The sequence below is a fragment of the Rhipicephalus sanguineus genome, chromosome 1, assembly GCF_013339695.2.
Source record: "Rhipicephalus sanguineus isolate Rsan-2018 chromosome 1, BIME_Rsan_1.4, whole genome shotgun sequence".
NCBI lineage: Eukaryota > Metazoa > Arthropoda > Arachnida > Ixodida > Ixodidae > Rhipicephalus > Rhipicephalus sanguineus.
This window is the reverse complement of record NC_051176.1, coordinates 25,151,644-25,171,099: the sequence shown is the minus strand read 5'-3', so window position 1 is coordinate 25,171,099 and position 19,456 is coordinate 25,151,644. Positions and strand designations below refer to the sequence as shown.

At 46.7% G+C, this 19,456-nt stretch overlaps 1 protein-coding gene across 1 annotated transcript in view; it reads right to left on the bottom strand.

Moving 5' to 3' along the window:
* Nucleotides 1-11,488, bottom strand: part of LOC119389854 (uncharacterized) — a 126,232-nt gene extending 114,744 nt beyond the window's left edge. Inside the window, exon 1 of the mRNA XM_037657259.2 lies at nucleotides 11,220-11,488. Within this exon, the coding sequence (XP_037513187.2) occupies nucleotides 11,220-11,488 (269 nt within the window). The remainder of the gene's footprint in view (nucleotides 1-11,219) is intronic.
* Nucleotides 11,489-19,456: the final 7,968 nt, after the last annotated feature.

The following is a 19,456-nucleotide window of genomic DNA, read 5'->3' as shown; positions in this document are numbered from 1 at the left end:
CGACATGTCTTTGTGGATTTGAGCAGCCTATTTCAGGTTGGGTTGTTGGAATTGCTGCTGCTATTGTAATTGAGAACAGGTCATTTTGCTTGAAGTAAAAGCCTGATGGTTCTCAGGGTGAGTGTGGGCGCTTGCCTGCTTGGCGGTTGTGGTTCTCGCGTGGTTGACACATGTGCGGTCTTTCAAGAAAGAATGTTGGCCAAGAGAGCGGGAACTTTTCTCCAAATTTGGACGACGCTACCAGATGTTCCAGATTACCGGAGGTGGCAGAGGAATGCAGCAGAGCAGCATCGGGGTGTGCACGGCTTCAGCACACCAGCATTGTTTTCATCGACCTCTCTCCACAAAGGTGGTTAACCTTTGTACGTCTAGGTCTCGGCCTGCCGCCGGGGTCACCTACACCTGGGCGCTTCGGCTGAAAGGTGGCAGCTACGCGCGGGCCTCTCCAGTAGGCGAGGAATGCCGGCTGTATGTTGCAAGGGTGACTGCAATCAAGTCCTTCAGCCGGGTGTCCTCCGTGGAACGCGTGTTTGCAACGAGTGTGTTTTGGTGGAAGCTGGTGCCTTTGTTCGTCAAAAGTTTTCAGTTCCCCGAAGTGGCATTGCCGCCCGCTTTCTTCGGAACTGGTCGGACGTGGAGAGTAGAGTGCAGTGGTCCCTGGCTTGCGATCCTGGGGGCGGTGACCTATGTGTTGGAGGGACGGACCCTTCAAAAGCATGCACGTTTGTGATTGGACATTTCTAGTTAAGGAGTTTCTCTATCTTGGAAATGAAGCGTATTTAAGGAGCAGCAGAGCGTCTGCTCGGGACGGATCGATCGAACTAGATGTCGTTCTGACGATCCTGTCCTCTACGATGTAGTAAATAAACGTCTGTTAAGTTTTCGTCAACGCTGGTCTCTCTGCCTCGGCCTCCTGCTGTTGTGCACATCCCTGGGCCTGCGGTTCAACTCCCGCCGCTCAGTTCCACGCTACCCCCTGGGTCCGCGTCGGCCACCGACGCCACTCGTAACACCAGGCACTCCTTTTCTCTTGTGGAATAGTTGATTTCTGCCTTTGATAGCGAGTGGCTCTCTTCTCAGTCAGTCTCTCTTCTACAAAAGGACGGCGACGAGTCCTACGCTACTTTCATTGGTGTGGATTTCCGTATCGGCGTATTCGTCGAAATAAGCAAGTATCGAAGGCTTCTGCAGGCGTCCTTTCAATTACTGAAAAGCTTGAACTTGCGCCGTTTTCCACCTGAATTTGACGTCGGACTTCGTTAGTTGCATCAGTGCCTCGGCAATCTGTGAAAATTCCTTGACGAAACGGCTGAAAATAGGCGCACAAACCTGGAAATCGGCGTACAGCCTTCTTGTAGGTGGGCGGCGGGAAGGCAGCAATGGCACCTGTTTTCCGCGGGTCCGGGCGAACTCCATACTTTCTAATGACATGGCCCAAGAACAATAGTTCGTCAGACGTCATGACCTCGTGACATCTGCGAGAGGTACTGGGATCGATACCCAGCACTTCCACCAGATATCACGGGGTCGTGACGTCGACGAAGTCAGCAGTCAGCGTGTTCAAGATGAAACTGTTTATTTTGGCCGAACTTGTGGCCGGAAAATGAAAACCAAACTACAGCAATACACGCTGTAGACTTATAGCGGCGAACAGGGTGTCGGCCGTCGATAAACTGCTCAGCGATAAGGCGTGTCGGCATTTATACATGCGCCATCGAACATTCGAGCCTTATCGCTGGTGGCCGCGTTAGTTCGAGAATAATCTCACCTGTTCGCGTTTGCGCACTCAAGCCTATAAGAAGATTCCGAAATAATCTGCAAGGTTTTGGTACATTCGGGCGCGGTTTGCTCAAGACAGTGATTATACGTGTAACGGACCAGTTACATAAACATAGCAAAAGAAGCGCATGTGGCAATATGCTATAGTCATTCTCATTCCATAGTTGCACTCATACAGATCACAATGTAAGGCATTCAAAATAAAGATTACCTGAAATCATGCTCATGCTTACGCTATCGTAAGAGGTGGGTCGTATCCGAAAAATAATCTCATGCTTTTACGCAATGCATTGTCATCGCCAGTATCTGATCTGCGTCGCTCGATTACGTCTAATTGAGAATTGGATGTTACGCAATAAGCGATACGCTATGGCGTAATGATTTTTCATATAACATGAATGCCAGCAATCATGCAAAGTTGGAGTCCCAAGGAGGACATGGTCAGTGTGGTTGGTATGTCTTTCGATGTTCTTAGTTCTTTGGCGATAAGACTTTGTTCTCTCGCAATAACGTAACTTTTTTTTTGTTCTTGTTCCGTTCTAGGCTGAAGCAACATGTCATTGTGGATAGCAAAGAGGAATCGGTATACATGTTATGTAAATGTCAAAGCCAGAATGTTTAAAGGTACGTATGCAGCGCAGATGAATATTATTTACCATATTCAGTGCTTTGTGTTTAAACTGTTTAGAGCATACATCCCACCCAAGGCATGCTGTGAGCATCTCCAATCAGGCAGCTTGAAAACTTGCAGACGCCGATATGTCTTACGTTCGGTGCAGCCGACGTCATGAACTGCCCTTCTGTTAAGTGCAGCCGAGGTTATGAATTTAACCCTCGAGGAAAACTATTAGGTACGTACATACATATTCAAGCTCCACGTGAAATGCTAAGTATGGTCACTGAAAAATGTTCATTGTAACATTTCTGTTTCTAATCACCTGGTGTCGTGTTTCTGCTACTAAACTGTCACTTACATTATTGTATTGCCGACTCTCGTGCTTAACAGAGGTAAATTACATGTGGGCTTAACGTGCGTTTTCAATTGAGAATTTTTGATTTCCGATAAAGGTACTGGAGAGGATGCTCAATTTTAGAAGCGCTTACGTATCGGTCAAGTGACACCCATTTATTTTTTTTTGGGGGGGGGGGGGCGTAAATAAGAGTCACATTTAATGTTATCAGCAGTTGTGTGCAGTATGGCAGTAGCCCTTGCGATGGTGTAAAATAATGGTTCTCTCCTTTTAGGATGCACTGCCCAGCAAGAAGATTGCGAAAACCGCAACTGACATAGTGAGTGATGAAGCATGATTGTGCGGGCAGATCCCGAAACATGACTGTGCGTGCGCTTGACTGCAGATCCAGACCACCTGCTTCTAAAAATTTGTTCTAACCACAGGGGAAAGCAAGGAGAAACGCTTTGTGTACCGGCGGCCTTCTGTCATCTAGACAAGTCCCTGAATCAATATTCATAAAGGTAATCAATAAACTTGTGTGTAATAATGACTATCACGCTAACTTTAACGTCTTCTACTTTGAAGGCATGAAAGCGATAAAATATGACTTCTCTTTGAATTGTGCATTTTTTTCCAGACAATTCCTTATGCACAGCAGTTTTGTACAATGCTTGATTTGGTCCTCTTTTTGAAGTTTTCTTTAAATTAACCTTTCGTTTATTTACAGTGTTGTGCGCCTTCACAAGCCGTGTTCTACAGCGCATGCTGAGGAAAATCGAACATTGCTCTTATATTGCAAAAGCTGTTTTAGCTCAGTTTCATGTTTTGCACCCACGAAAAAAAAAAGACTAGTTTTAACATGCAATTAGGTGTGATATCGTGGGCAGAGCTTTCCGTTTTTCAAACAGAGTTGCCTGTTGAACCATTAAAAACATATCACCTGAACAAAATGAAGAAAGCGCATTTGGATTTCAGCAAAGGAGAAAGCCGGAGGAGTAGCCGTGTATTGTTATACATACTGGTGGTCTGTGTTAGTGGTTTGACTGAGTTAGCAGAATTACAAAAATGCAGACATTCCACGCACAACCTGAGCGACAAAAGTAAAGGAGTGACAATCACCCTCTTTTTGTCTGCCCTCTGGGTTTCATCGTCCTGCTTATGCGCAGAGTGCCAGCAGCTATGATACACCGCACACATGAGTATGCTTAAGGAGAAGCACGACTCTGATCACCTATTATTTGCAGGAGGCTCTACTCAGTATAACTGGTCTACCCGTGCTCCACCAATCCAGGTGTCGCCTAACAAAAGGTATGTGCCTGTTTTATCTTTCAATATTCTTTCTGCGACACATTCCTGACCAGTCGCTACGCGCATGATCGGCGCAGCCAAGTGTCGCCTAGCAACGGAAGCGTGGCTCTTCCTTTAGTGCTTCTTTGTGCGCATGCCTAATCTTTCGTACTTCTTTATGCGGCTTTATTTTGTAGCGTACAAATATGTACACACAGTGATGAGAACTGTCACGGAGGATTCCATATGGCCCGTTCTTTTCTGAATGCACACGCTGGAGCTTTGGAATAATTCTGGTAGATTTCTGCATAGAGCACGGCAGTTGTACGCTTCCTTCATCGCAAGAAAAAAACACAAAACAATGTCCTTTGGAGTTGGCTTAGAGCTTGCATGCATCATAACGTCACACTTTCGACCACAAGCATCGTGTCGTTTAAGTGTGGTCTGGCCCAAAAACGATAATTAAGAAGAGCAGGTGATTGACAGATATTCTTAATTATGAGTTGTGCCATTTGCGTTAAACAAGTACCCTCTTTTGATCCAATTATGTAGATGTTTAAGCAAATTTGCATCTCTTGAAAAAATAGCATTCCGGCTCTTGATATGCGCTGTTGGCATTGTTTTTGTGCGCATGCATACATTTACATTTCTGCGTGATTTTATGATATGATTCAGCATTTATATATAATAAGCACACACGTACCAGCCAGCTATTTAGTACGCGATTATTTCATGTATTTCTTTGGTTTTGCGAGAAGTACGTAGAACTGACTTTAGGCGCGTTCACACTTGTCCTCGAAGGGGGCGAAAGCGGCAAAACTCACCGGAAATTCACTCGCCCCGCCACCTAAGCGGTCGGAAAACCAGGCGACGAGCCCGATGCGAAAAAATCGGTCCGAGACCGATTGTTCCGCCACGCGAAAACGGATCGCCTTTCCACTTCACGGGAAGCCGTGCTTTGGCTGCATTAGCGTATGCCGCGATGTGAACAACGGCCGGCCGCAAATTCAACATGGCGGCCAGGGCGTCGGCGGTGTCTCGCATCGGCGCAATTGCAAACTACCCGTGCAGCACGGCAAAACTCGCAGCCTCGACAAGGACGCGTTCCTTGAGAGCCTGGTTTGGATTAAGATTGCCGAGAAGACGGGAAGTCGCAGAAGGTGAAGCAGCAGCGAGTCGGCGTGCCCCAACATATCTCGCTTTTGCACAGCCGGGCGAATCCGCCGCCCATATCTCGCTTTTACACAGCCGGGCGAATCCGCCGCCGCCGCTGCTGCTGGCGTGCCCGCTTATGTAGTTTCTGCTGAGGTATCTCCCGAAACAACAATTTGAAAAGGTGAAAGCCATTTCTCTTCCGTGTTTTGCATGCATTAAGAAATTAAATGCTCAGGAAACGGGCAAAATAGAATGCATTCTCGAAGTGGCGAAGGCGGCGGCGGCGATGGCATGCAGGAGGAGCAGAACAAATGCGAACATTTTCGGCGCGAGGGAGCACTCTTTTCCGGCTCATGTGGCGTTTTCGCTTTCTCTTCGCTTCTCAAGTGTGAATGCGCCTTGAACGCGGCGTATAGCGAGCGGTTTTTATATCTATTTTGCCTACTCTTCGCCGCGAGGAGCGACGTTAATTCTCCGCGCACTTCTTTTCTGCCTTCAGCAGCTTCACTGCTTTGCTAACTTCATGTTTTGTCAGTATCCACGTTTCCCTTGCTGAAACCGCCTTTGTAGGTGAACAAAATGGCAAATAGCCCTACAACAAATAGACGACTGGTACTTATTATCTCATAACACATAGTTTGATAAGCACGAATCACACAGTCAATGAAAGTGCACCAGCAGGAGCAAAATAATTCTAGTGTCTTATTCACGCCGACATAATGCTTAAACTGCATAGAAGTTGGACGAAAGGAGGATAGCCTGACACGTATATCATGATACTGTTATAAAATCTCTGGTCTTTATTGATACTGACGGAATCGACCACATTTTAATAATACTCGCGGTTTAAGTACCATTACTGTAGTGCATGCTAACTCCAAGTCGCCTCGAATATGCGAATGTTTTTTTGGCTCCCTCTTGTAATGAGCGAAGGCGACGCGTTTGGCCTCGGTCACCGCAACTGTCACGTTCTATAAGAGCCATTTACTTCAATTATTACAATGGGCCATCACGTATGTTCCGAGAAGCACCTTCCATGTGACACCTTCCTCAAACGTTGGCATTTCTTAGCGCGCGTATAGAGACGGTGTATTAAAACCGTACAAGGAAGCGCGGAAAAAACACGAGGCACGCGAAGCAAGAGGTGCGAAAGAGTGGAAGGCTGTGCTTCCGTTGCTGCGGTACACCTGGTTGATCAAAGCATGCGATGAGCGTAACACCTCCCGAACAGGGGCGTAGGCAGAAATTTTTTTCGGGGGGGGGGGGGGGCACCTCTTTGATCTGTAGTGGGGACGAGCAGGCAGATGTGGTCGAGTGTCATTTTCTGCTCTGTATGCTGTGGCAAAAAAAAAATTTCGGGGGGGGGGGGGGCACGGGCCCGGGTGTGCCCTAACGTGGCTACGCCCCTGCTCCTGAAGGTGTCGAGGAAAGAAGAGCCAAGGAAAGAAGAGGCACAGAGCGCTGGCCGTATAAAATCTCCTGCAAGCCGTTTTGTGTAAGCAGTATACCGTGCACTGTACAACGTAACCTCTATTTTTGCGTGAGAACGCTCGATATTGTGAACCGGTACTGAAAGTTATTCCTGTAACTTCTGTTTTAAATGTAAATTTGTGCATTTTTAGTAAAGGGTAATATTGAAAAGGTTACCAAGGACCAAGGCCCTTTGGTCTCCCAAGTGGAATGCTTCTTCTTCCAATTGGTGTCACAAATTTCAATTGGAAAACCATTGGAACAGTGCGTTCCAATTGGCCTCCCAATTGGATGTGCACATTCGAATTGGAAAAGCACTGCCAATTGTAGTAGACTGATTGTTTGAAATATTTAGTTGCAATCTGTTTGTAACTAACATAGCCGCCCTGAAATAGGGTAGGTGAGGCTCTTATAAATATTATATATATATATATATATATATATATATATATATATATAAATTGGATGACCATATGCAGCCGGTTAACCAGTTGAAAGACAGTTTAACTGAACTGGCTCACCAGTTAGGCACCAGTTAGCTTCGATTGGATGACCATTTGTGACCAACTGGTTAACCATTTGGGAACCCGTTAGCTCCAACTGGATGACCACTTCTATTCAATAGGTCAACCAATTAAATACCACCTGCAAGCCTAGGCACTCTACAACGATGCGAAGTTTGCGAACAGTCGCCGCACTTCGCTGACACGAGAACGCAACACCGACAGAAAACGGCTGAACAAGCGTTGGTTTCTAACAACCCTTCCAAAAATGTTGCACTTGAAGCAGTAAGATAAGGTGAAAATAACCTATAAAACAAAAAAACAATGCCTGCTTACAAAATTTTGTACTGTTTGTTGCCAAATGCGATAATCTTAAAATTTAATTTTCATAAGTGCGTGCAGTGCGTGCGTTGCGGCAAGTGCCATCAGCATGGTCATCGCGATCGACCGGGCTTTTTTGTGGACATATCATGCCACAGGTCTCCGGCGTATGTTATATCCCGCGTCTTTGAAATATTCATTTTGGAACGGTCCATGGATTCAGCCCGATTTCATTACACTCGAGGTAAGTATTTTACTTTTGAAGTTCTGCAATTGTTGCATTATTAGCAGCTTTCGCACATTTCGTTCGCTACCCTAACTAGTGTTGTCTCACGACTGCGGCGGATGTACACGGGCGCAACAAGCATGACGTGTGGGAGCTACTGTACGCGGTTAGTCTTGTTACATCGCTAACATTTTCATCTTGTAGACTGCATTAGAGGAAAACACCAGGGAAAGATTACAAGAGGCAAGGCCAACAGGAAAGTTACTTATCCGAACTGCCGCCCTTTAACTATTTAGAAAGCGTATTTCTTTATCATTCAGCACTACCGCATAACATAAAACACAGTTTCCGCAAGCGAGTTGCCTGCTCAGCTCGGGTTACCCTGACGGTTTGCTAGTTGCAGTGGGTGGCACGTTGTTAAAGAGGACAAACACTACCAACACCCAGGAGAAAAGGAAAACAGAAAAGATTGTGGTCATGTTCTATGTGCATTTTGTGTAGCACAATTTGAAGAAGATTGGTCGCAAGCACGGGGTTGACGTCGCGCTCACAGCCCCCTGCAAACTGGCCAAGCTGTGCTCCATGGTTAAAAATCAGAGAAAGGGAAATGTGAACCAGAAAGGTTGCACAAAAACACGTGCCACGCACTTTGTTCCCTGTACCGATGAGGTCGTGTACAGTTTCGTTGAGCTGCCGAAAAGTATACATCGCCCAGACGGGCCGATGTCTAAATGACAGACTCGGAGAACATGCATTGTCATGGAAGGTTCTCGCAGGTGGCACGCACCTTTATCTGCACTGCAGAGATTGCGGGATCGGTAGTTTACGAGCACTAATGCTCTTAGCAAATCAAAACACAGACTGACCACCGAAATCAGGGAAGCTGTACAGATTAAAGCGAACACAACCACGTGCATCAGTGCTCCCTCGGTAGCGCTGAATGATAAAGAAATACACTTTCTAAATAGTTAAAGGGCGACAGTTCGGATAAGTAACTTTCCTGTTGGCCTTGTCTTTCTTGTGGTAAGGTGGCTGCACTTGTGAGAAAAATTTCCCATAAACTGCATTTGGAAGTTGAGCGTCTGTCCTGTCAAGTTCTTTCCTTCTATTCCTGCTGTTTTCCGCTCATACAATCTACAATGTGATGCACCACCTTATTGAACATTTTCATCCTTCGTGCAGAGGTGAACACACTTGTCTAGAACACTTGAACGGCGCGCTTTGGACTGCACTGACGACGTTTGCGTGCATGACTGCTTAGGATGAATGCTCGAGCGTGGGCTATCTGAAACAGCGTGCTGTTACAGCATTTTAGACAAGTGTGTTAACCTCTGTACTATAGCCATGTAGCTCATTTTCCTCACCGTCTTGTCATATTTTTCTTTCACACAGCATGTCTGATTGCTGACGCAACGCGGAACAAAGAAAGAACCCTAAGCAACGGGAATATATCCGTGACCTCGTTTCCTGAAGCTGAAGCAGAACGGGCAACAGTTTGACAACGAATACCCTTGGTAGCAGGAATTGTAGAGCTGTACTATTAGGCCCCCTCTGTATGAGATGTTTTCACCGAACAACTGTTGTGTAATAAAGGCTCTTCGTGTTGAACACCACCTAGTTTCAATTGGGTGACCATTTACGATTAGCTGGATTGCCAGTTGAACACCAGTTCACTTTAACTGGTTACTCATTTGGACACCAGTTAGCTTCAATTGGATTACCACATCTATTAAATTCGTTAACCAATTGAACACCACCTACCTTCAACTGGCTGACCAGTTGGACACCAGTTCTCTTAAACTGGGTACCCATTTGTGCACCAGCTAGCTTCAATTGGATGACATCTATTCAATTGGTTAACCAATTAAACACCGCCTAGTTTCAATTGGGTGACCATTTACGATTAACTGGTTTACCAGTTGAACACCAGTTCACTTTAACTGGTTACCCATTTGGGCACCGGTTAACTTCAATGGGATGACCACGCGTGTTCAAGTGGTTGACCAATTGGGCCCCAGTTTATATCAACTGGTCAACCAATTACCACTAGCTCTACCCAAATGGTTTACCAATTGGATATGAACTGGTTTACCAATTGAATGTAATTGGTACGTTCCAATGGGTGGCGAAATTCCAATTGGTCGAAAACCAGTTGGTGCCAATTGGTAATTTTCCAATTGGACCACATGAATTTTTTTGACTGGGTGTGGAAATGTTCAATGCACAGTATAATATTTAAAGAATGCAAGTTTGCGTGAAATGTATTTTCGTTGAGAGTTTATCATAAGGCGTACCAGAGGGTTCAGCTGTAGTGTGCCGCCGTAGCGACATCGTCTCAACATCTCAAGATGTTGCCGGCGTGCGATAAACCACGCGAGCTACGCATGGTTCATGTTCCTGGAACGTTCAAACCACGAAAAAACAGGCGCTGACGAAGAACGAGTACAGAAAACGCCCCAAGGTAATGCTCGCTGAATGCTTCAGCGTAAAAAATGCTCCGCTCATCCACCTAGGATTGAATACTAGAAGCTAGCGCGCGTCTACGTCACTGAAATACCAGACTTCACCGCCATCCCACGGTGATAAGGTGTGTTCGTTTATTCCAAGCATGTCAGGAGCACCGTAGAGCACCGTCTCGTCGACGGAAATACTAGATGGCGCCCTCACTTTTCCGGTTTTGCTCAATAGCCAATCAGCAGGGGCGTAGCCAAGGGGGGGGTTGGGGGGGTTCAAACCCCCCCCCCCGAAATTTTTCAGTTTTGCTTGCGTATATAGGCACGCACACATACAAACGCACGCACGAACATACATAAAGTATGGTTGAACCCCCCCGAAAAAAATTCCTGGCTACGCCCCTGCCAATCAGCGAGCACCAAAGGCGATACTTTTGCGATTGTCGCCTTTTGCGATCGTCTGAGAATATGGCCCCACCCGTGTTACGCCGGGCCGAATGATAGCGAGGCGGAAGCTGCGCGGGAATAGGCGCAGTGTGTGTCGCCACACACGATACTCAGACGGCTTGGCGATGTTGACTACGATATTGCTCCACTAGTGTCCCGTATCCTCATGAAGCCGCGCATGTCGGTCGGCTGAAGTCCGCTGTGAAAGCTAGCGCCGAAATGGCTCCTTCGCAGCCGCGAGTGTAGTTTCCGTGTAGCGAAAAGTGGGTCCAAACACGAAGACAGTGGTGAACGAAAGAAGACTGTTTGAGGAGTCTGGTTGGGAGCGCTCTGCCGCAGGCATCGGGTTCATGTGGTATTTCATTACTTGTACATAGCTCGTAAATACGCAATTATCCACGATGTTCATGTTCTTTCCGCAACGTAAAATTATATCTCCAAGTAACGTCTGATAGTTTAAAAGTCTCATCGAACTGGCCCCATTGACACAGTTATTAGTTAGGCTAGAGCAAGTATTGCAAGATAGAGCAACATAACAGACGAAAGACTGAAGACCATGTTCCGAAGTACGCGAGGCGTCCACAAACGGCAGTGTAGGAAACAGAAAAAGAAAGGGCATGAATACCTTCTGGCCCCGGTGCATACAATTTTTCCTGATCGGAACAATAGTGCCGTGGTGCGGGGCTCCCGTATGCGCATAATGACGGCGGCAAATCTGCGCGGGTTGTACTCGGCGTTCCGCGCCCGCAGCGCGATTTGGCGAAGATCCAGCGGGCAGCACAGATTCACCGTGGCGACGATGTTCCTGCGGTACAAAGAGAGGCAGTTAAGGGCACGAACACTGGTTCCTACGCTGCTCCTTTGTGCTGGGTGTTTTCTGTTTTTTTTGCCCATAGAGATTTTGAATTTAATGGCAATCAGGCTCCTGTCGTTTCCGCACTTGAAATATATGTCGAGGCGGAAGTACTTTCCCGGAGCTAAAATGACGTTGATGCAACTAATTAACACGAACTTGTTAATTAATTTATAATTATTTACTTGAGTGCAGTTTATATTAGGAAGTTGCAGTGCATGATAATTTATGGCATACCATTTTTTTAGAAATCACAAAAGTTGCGCATGGTTCGAGATATTCATCCAAAAGTTTCAAGGGCGAAAATGAAACAAATCGCGCCCTGCGCGCACGAAGCTCGGCGGAACACCGGAACGACACGTGACAGGGAATTGACGAAATTTGAATGAAGGCGTGCCGAAGCAGAATCTCGTCAGAACAATCGGCAAGCATTCTGAAATACACCAGAAGACAGCCTAATGTTTGCGTGCGATGGGTGGTGCGTATCTGTTTCTTTCTTAAACTATAAAGAAGCGCGAAAACCCGTTTTACCTGTCAGCAAGAAGAAGCGCCGCAGTGGCGGCACCTGAGTTTTATGGTTCCCAGACTAAGAAAAGAGTAACATAGCGGTTTTCTTGTGCACAGTTCGAAAGAAACGTATAAGCACCAAACATTACGCGCAAAAGTAAGGCGATACGCGGAGAAGTGAGATGACTTGCAGCTTTTCACGAAAACATAGGGCGCGGCGCGCCTTCATTCAAATTTCGTCCCTCTCTTGTAACATGTAGTTCCGGTCTGACGTAACTGAACGGTCGCACTTCGTGCGCGCCTTGCGCGATCAATTTCGATTTTGCCCTTGAAATTCCATGACGCATAATATCTCGAACTACGTGCAACCTTTGTGATTCCTAAAGAATAGCTATGCCATTAATTGTCACCCACTACAAATTTGTTACAAAAATACTTTCCCTGATATAAATCATTAAAAAATTGACTATTTTTTGTCCAATAACCGCAACACTATCATTTTACCTGCGGCTAAGTATTTTCGCATCGACGTGAAGCTCGTGTGGGAGAACGACAGGTGCCTTGCTCTCGTAAGATTTTTATTAAAAAATCTGCATTGTCTAAAAAAAGACATCCTGTATAGCAAGTTCCTTTTGCTGTCCGAGAACACCTGAGCCGCAACTTTCGTTAATATGTGCTGGTTACTAGACCAAAAGCCGGATATGACAAAAGAGTACCAAACATGATAGTAATGAACTAGCATTGGCACGTTATTTCGCATGTAGCAAGGCTGTAAAATCTATTAAGTCAGTCACCGTACAAGTGCGCAAAATATAAATACAATAAAACATCTGTTACAAGACAACGCTATCCAACCAGAAGAAACGCTTACGATTGATAATAAAAACGTTAGAGTTAGAAGTCCAGTAGCGACAGCTGGACTGGGTCCTTGAAGGCGCTTCAGCGTCCAGCCACTACAAGGAAACACACAGGAGGGTCAGCATTTCGCAGCATTTACCCCAAATGGAAATTTCTAAAGCGTGAGCAAATAAATAATTATAGATGTTATATTTACCGCGAAAACCCAAACAACAACAGATAACATGAGGCGGCGGTGCCTTCTTTACTGTTGTGCATTGCAGCGGCATTCCAAGACTGTTGTTAATAACTCCTGAGCAGTTTGTGTAGGAACGCCTTAAGTCCATGGCGGCGGGAGCAGTGCTCGGATTTTTAGTTTTCGTGGATATAGATGCGGCCATTTCATCTGTTCATGCTGCCAGACTCGCAGCATATTAGAGATACATAAGCAGCCCATATCAGCGAGGGAACGTCTGTGGCTATCATATTTTACTGTTTCTGCTGCTATTTTTTGTGTTCACAGCGCTTACGGAACACGTTTATATGACGGATCTTGTAGCTTCGGACTAAGGTGCGTAATGCTCTATAAGCTCGTGCCGTGAAGACAGTTGCTTCGGGTTGCTGACTTGCTGTGCAATGTTTTCTGTAATGTATGGGCTCTGAATGAAACGCTATTGCTTGACTGACTATCGGTGTTGAATTCCGGGCAAGTAGTGACTTTGTAATATAGAAAATGCATTTCAATATGCGTTTGAAACGCGTCTCTTTACACACAGAGACATGACGGTATAGTGACCGAAAAACCATTGCAGTGGAGGGTTCAAGGTGTGTGCGTGCGTGCGTGTGCGCGCGCCTGTCTGTCTGTCTGTCTGTGTGTGTGTGTGTGTGTGTGTGTGTGTGCGTGTGCGTGTGCGTGTGCGTGTGGTGTGTGTGTGTGTGTGTGTGTGTGTGTTACAGTTGTCAGCACGGTTAATTCGAACGCTCCGCCGCGTGGCCTTGACCGGCTTCGACTGAAGCCAGCGCCGCCAAGCGTTGGACACGGTATATTTGCAGCAGCAAACGATTGAAGGGGTGCGGGTCGATTTCACTGGTAAATTTCTGTTTTTCTTCTGCGGGTGCAATATACTCACTTGGCAGGTCCCTTTCCACCACGTTTCGCTCGTGGCTGCGTTCTCACGCGTGCCATGAAATTTATTGCCGTATGCATATCTCGGCAACCAACCATAGCGTGCGCCAGCTCACGCACCTTTCGAGCTTATAATCACAGCTGGCGCTCGAAAGCAATGGTGTATTGGAAAACCAGAGGAAACACAGGTTCATGACGTTTGTAAAAGTTGCGCAATAAATAAATCTGAAATGCGTTGGTGTAGTTCAAGTTACCATTCATTAATTTTCAGACAGCGTGAGTCGGAGCCTTCTCACAATTTAGTCTTTGCCTTCCTGTTGAGTTCACGCTGCACTGAAGATGTGTCGGAGCGTCAGATCTGCGTGTGTCCTGAGGAAGAAAAAACATATGGATGCGATGCAAACAAAACCGGTTTCATGCATCGTTAAGGGAAAAGCGTTAAGTGCCATTTTGTCGGATAAGAAACTGACTGTTTACGCAAACTTGGTTTGGTTTTATGGGATTTAATATCCCAAAAGCGACACAGGCTAAGGGTGCCGTAGTGGAGGGTTCCGGGGAATTTCGACCACCTATGGCTCTTTCATGTGCTCTGAAGTAGCGTGTCTTCAGGATGATAGCAAGGTGGAACAGCATGATAGCGCTAATGCTGATATAGCCGCGCTGACAGCCAATGAAATTTACGATGCTTTGGAACGTGTGACACGTGAGCTGATATAAAACCACGTATCTAAGAATCGCCGGTTAAAGATGCCTCGAAAATTGCCAAGGGAAGAACGCCTTGAAATAGTGTTAATGGCTGAAAGAATGCCCCAACAGAAAATTGCTGGTGTAGTGAATCGGCCCATTTGCCACTGTGAATAGAACTATCCGAGCATTAAGAGAGGATAAGATATTAAGAGCATTAAGAGATGATAAGATATTTCATCAAGAGCTTCCCGTGAAATAGCTTGCGGGGGTGGAGGTCATGGCACCCCCCCCCCCCCAAATTAACACATCTGATCAATATTATTGAGGTGGCGAATGAACTCTTGTGAGGTGAAATAGTAAAACATCGGTGATACGAATTTTGCTGAGTTACCAAAAATATTCGTCTCTTCCGAACTTCGTATCACCAGAAAACATGGAAAATTAATATGTGACAAAAGAAAGGTGGCGTATGATTTCATTTATTGTTTCTCAGGGACGCAGCAACGTCATGAACAGTTCTAAATGATTGCGAGTAATGTTTTTGAATGTCAACGATCATATTTGTACTCGTAAATATGCGGCGCCTGGGCGTGTGTAATTAATTACCCAGGTGTGCTGTGACCCGTGACAGCTAGTAGCCCCTTCCAAATCTTAGTACGTTTTACATGACATCAAAGTGCTGCGGCGAAAATGACTTATGGAGCGCTTTGCACACGATTGAACGCCAGAAAATTTTGGGACCGCTGTCCTTCGTTGTCATTACTTTCTTATCGCGACGGTGTTTTGGATAATAGAACTTTTTGTTGGGCTAGTTGGTACATGCTTACTGAAAAACCAAAAAGACGCGTACCATCAAGGAAAAAAGTAAGGACAGGACAGAAAGGGCGTCACTCGGCGTCACTCGCCTCACTTTCTCGGAGACGCACATATGTTGGGCATATTGCCCACGTTCACGCAAGGCACTTCTTCCTTATGATGCCTCGCATTCGAAACTTGTCAAGAGGGCCGTTGCTTCCATGTGCCTGGAAGGAGCGCTGGTGAAATCTTGTCCTCATCTAATGCAGGAAAGTTTCAATAATCAGGTCACGAGGCTGTATTCAGCCGGCTACCCTGGTTCTGTCGTTGCAGACTCGGAAACCCTCCTTCAGAAACTGAAGGGATCGAGAAGAAATAGGCAGCCTATGGAAAAAAGGCCAATGGTTATGCCATATGTGCACAAGGTTGCTCACAACCTTAAGAATGTGGCCAACAGGTACAAGGTACCCTTGGTGTTTTCGGCGCCCCGCAAGTTGGCTAGCCTGTGCCCACGCATTTCTTCTGCACCGAGGCCCTGCCCGTGTGGGAAGAGGCACGCAAGGCCTTTTGTCGCCTGCTCGGTTGGCGTGGTGTACGAGATCCCGCTTAGTCGCGGTAGGGTATATATCGGCCAAACAGGCCGGTGCATAAACGACAGGACGAGGAAGCACGAACTTTCGGTGAAAAATAAACTTTCAGCACATTTGCCTGTGCATTGTGGTTCCTGCAAGTGTGAGCCTGGGTTTGCCAGTGTTTCCGTTCTTGGAAAGAGTAACGATGTCTTAGCGCGTGAAATTATGGAAGCATACTATATTAGAAAGAAGAAAGAATGCTGTGTTAGTGACACATCTGTTGCTCTGCGTGGGGGTGAATTTAGTTTCATCGATTCATTTTTCGATTAGTTAATCTTGTTATCGCGGGTTTCTGACGAGCTTGTGAGGCGATGTGCGCCCGCAGGGTCGCTGTGGTTATATATGATGCTGATGTTCTGGGAATAAAGTTAGTTGCTAGTGACGCCCTTTCTGTCCTGTCCTTACTTTTTTCCTTGATGGTACGCGTCTTTTCGGTTTTTCAGTAAGATGTTTTGGATGTTTTTCGAGAAATTTACGGCCGTGCCCGCACAATCGGGAGGTTTACTCAGAGTTCGGGAATCCCCTGTGGAAATCGAAGAGTTGGCAGGTGTGCGCGTCCCCGACAGTCGTGCAAGTTGATGTTGCCATGCCTAGCTCCTTCGCGAAGACATGGCTTGCATCTACGTGGCAAGCACGTGTAAACAAAGTACAGTGACGCTGCCTCGAGCACAGCAGCACGCGTCTACTCGTTAAAAAAAGGAAAGAGAGAGAGCCCGCGCTGCGTTAGCGTCATCTCTAATCTAAACGCGAAGGTACATGAAGGCGCATTGAGGCCTCCAAGATTCGCGCGCACAGTCTCGGAGGGTACAACGCGCCGCTGATGGCCTGTTCTGACAAACTGGCGGCGCGGCGCACATGGCCGCGCGTGATTGCCTTGATTTCCGCGACAGCACGAGCAGGACCTGTTCGTACCTGCGTGGTAGCGTACGTTCGTATCAAACGTCACCGGGTGAAAATCGGTTCGTAACAACCGTACTCCATTACATTGCAGGCTAATGGACCTTGGCCGGGACGACAGAAAAATTCGTACCACCCCGAAATTCCTTCGAGCCGTGATCGTATTACCAATGTTCCACTGTATGTGTGAATGGACTTGAGTATAAACGCAAGCCGATATAAGACTGATAGTAATGCTGAAGATGAGTAGATAGGACCACAGGTCGGCAATAGAAGATGGGATTCACTCAGACTCACTCAAGAAATATTTTGTGCTTAGGGCTTACTCGGTCTCAGACTCACAAATATTTTCTCCAACCGAACTCACTGGGACTCACTAAACGTTTTCCTCAGCTGGACTCACGGCTCGATCTGAGTCTGAGTGAGTTGACTCATGAGTGAGCTTGCCGACCTATGGTGCGGACACTGTGCGCAGAAGGCTTGATGACGCGAGCATCCAAAGCCATGTCGCCGCGAGAAAGCCAGCGTTGGAAGCGTCGCATCGTCAACAGCGACTGCAATGTGCTCAAGCTCACGATGACCGGACGTCGGAAGACTGGGAATACGTCGTTTTTATCGACGAAGGGACTTCTTGCGCGGGGCGGGACCAACATAGAGTTTGGCGTCCTGAGCACTACCGGTTAGCCCGTTTCGTACCGTACGTTAAGGAGAACACTTCGCCTCTCACAGCAAAACTGTATATAGCTAGGGTATTCGTTTATCTCGCTGAAAATTCGCTTTGCGGACCGTTTGCGGACCGTTCCCGAAGGAATGAAAAACCGTGAGATCAGCAGAAATATTCAAGCATCAGGCCAATAATACTGAGTTGGCTAAGTTTGTGCTAGAAGAGATTGGTTTGAATTGCCACGCTATTTCAGTTATGACATCAGTGAAGTAACCGATGACGACACCACGACGTCCATCCATTTGATGAAGTCACCTGTCATGCGGTGTTTGTAAGCTGTCTACCGACCATTGTGTGCTGTTGTGAAGCCTACGGATAACAAAAAATCACGACGCGTATCGCGAAACGGAGAATCTGGTCTTGGGATTGGTGAGCAAAAGGACCGTAATTTTCCCCTCCTTGGTGTTGTATTAATGGCGACGTGCTACGATAAACTTTGCACAGTGGTGTGAACGTTTACAGGCGCGTTCATAGCCAGGGCTTCCATACAAAATTTGCTTGTGTCGTATTCTAAACAGCTTCGTTCGTAATGCGCATCCACAGACGGGGATGGCTCATATTCATTTATTTATTCAGCTACGACGACCAGTATGTCTGGGATGGGCGCACAAGCGGACGCACAGCCGTGGGGCGCGGTCAGCTACCAGTGCCTGGGGCCTATCCACAGTAGGCCAGGCCGTAAGACAGCGGCCGCCTACGTCGACACATTGAACGCGTGTTCATGCCTTACGCGCTGGATGGACCCTTCCCGGATGGGTTCTTCTGGTTTCAGCATGACCGCGCCCCCATCCACACTGCACGAGCAGCGCAGGCCTTATTGGGTGACCATGCGGTCATGCAGCTTGAGTGGTCGAGCCGCAGCCCCGACCTAAAAATTAAACATAATAGAAAATGTTTGAGGCATGCTGAAACAGAGTGCTAGGCGCTTGGGCTGAAGTTTTACCATGATGCACCAGCTCTGGGCCACCATACAGCAAGAATGGGAGCTCTTGCGGGCAAACAGCGAGCTTGTGCGCGTGCCGTACAATTCACAGTCTGAAGGCATTGAAGCTGTAGAGGGCGCACTTGGCGTACTAGACCGCCATTTAGGCAGGTGTTTCTTTGTACACTGTATGTTTCGTTACTTTTCGTGTATGTTTCGTCGAACTTTTTGCCAAAGAATTATGAGGTGCTAAGAAACGGTATAGCCATGTCATGCCTTAAGTCTTCCCTCACCAAGTCGTGTGAGCACAAAATGAGTGCCAACTTTACCGAACAGTTTGAAATGAACAGCGCAAAAACCGGACGGCCACCGAATGGAAACACACAGGACAAGCGCTGATTTCCATTTGAATTTTTATTGACAAGAAAGATCTTATAACTGCTTACCGGAAAGTTAGAACGAGAAACAAGAACAGAACAAAAAAAAAATGCAATGATATAAACCAGGCATATTACTAACAGTCACACTTGTCCTGTGTGTTTCCTTGCCGTGGCAGTCCGGTTTTTGCGCTGTTTATTTCAAGTATGTGCAACCAACTAGCCCAGTCAGCTACTTTGTTACCGAACAGGTTACGCGTCTTTTAGATGTAGGTTATCCTCGCGTTGCAGTGGCCACTGTCACTGAACGTTTATAAAAGTCGGTTTTGCTAAATCCGAGCATGGTTGGCGAAAGCGATAGCAAAAACGTGTCGTTGGTATTCCTTACATTCATTGCGTATCTCACAGGATAAAGGAAGTGGGAAGTAGATACGGTGTTAATGCTGCCTTTACGGCTGCTAATAAGCTTGGTAAGATTTGTGCAGCTCTGCAGAGAAAGAATGAG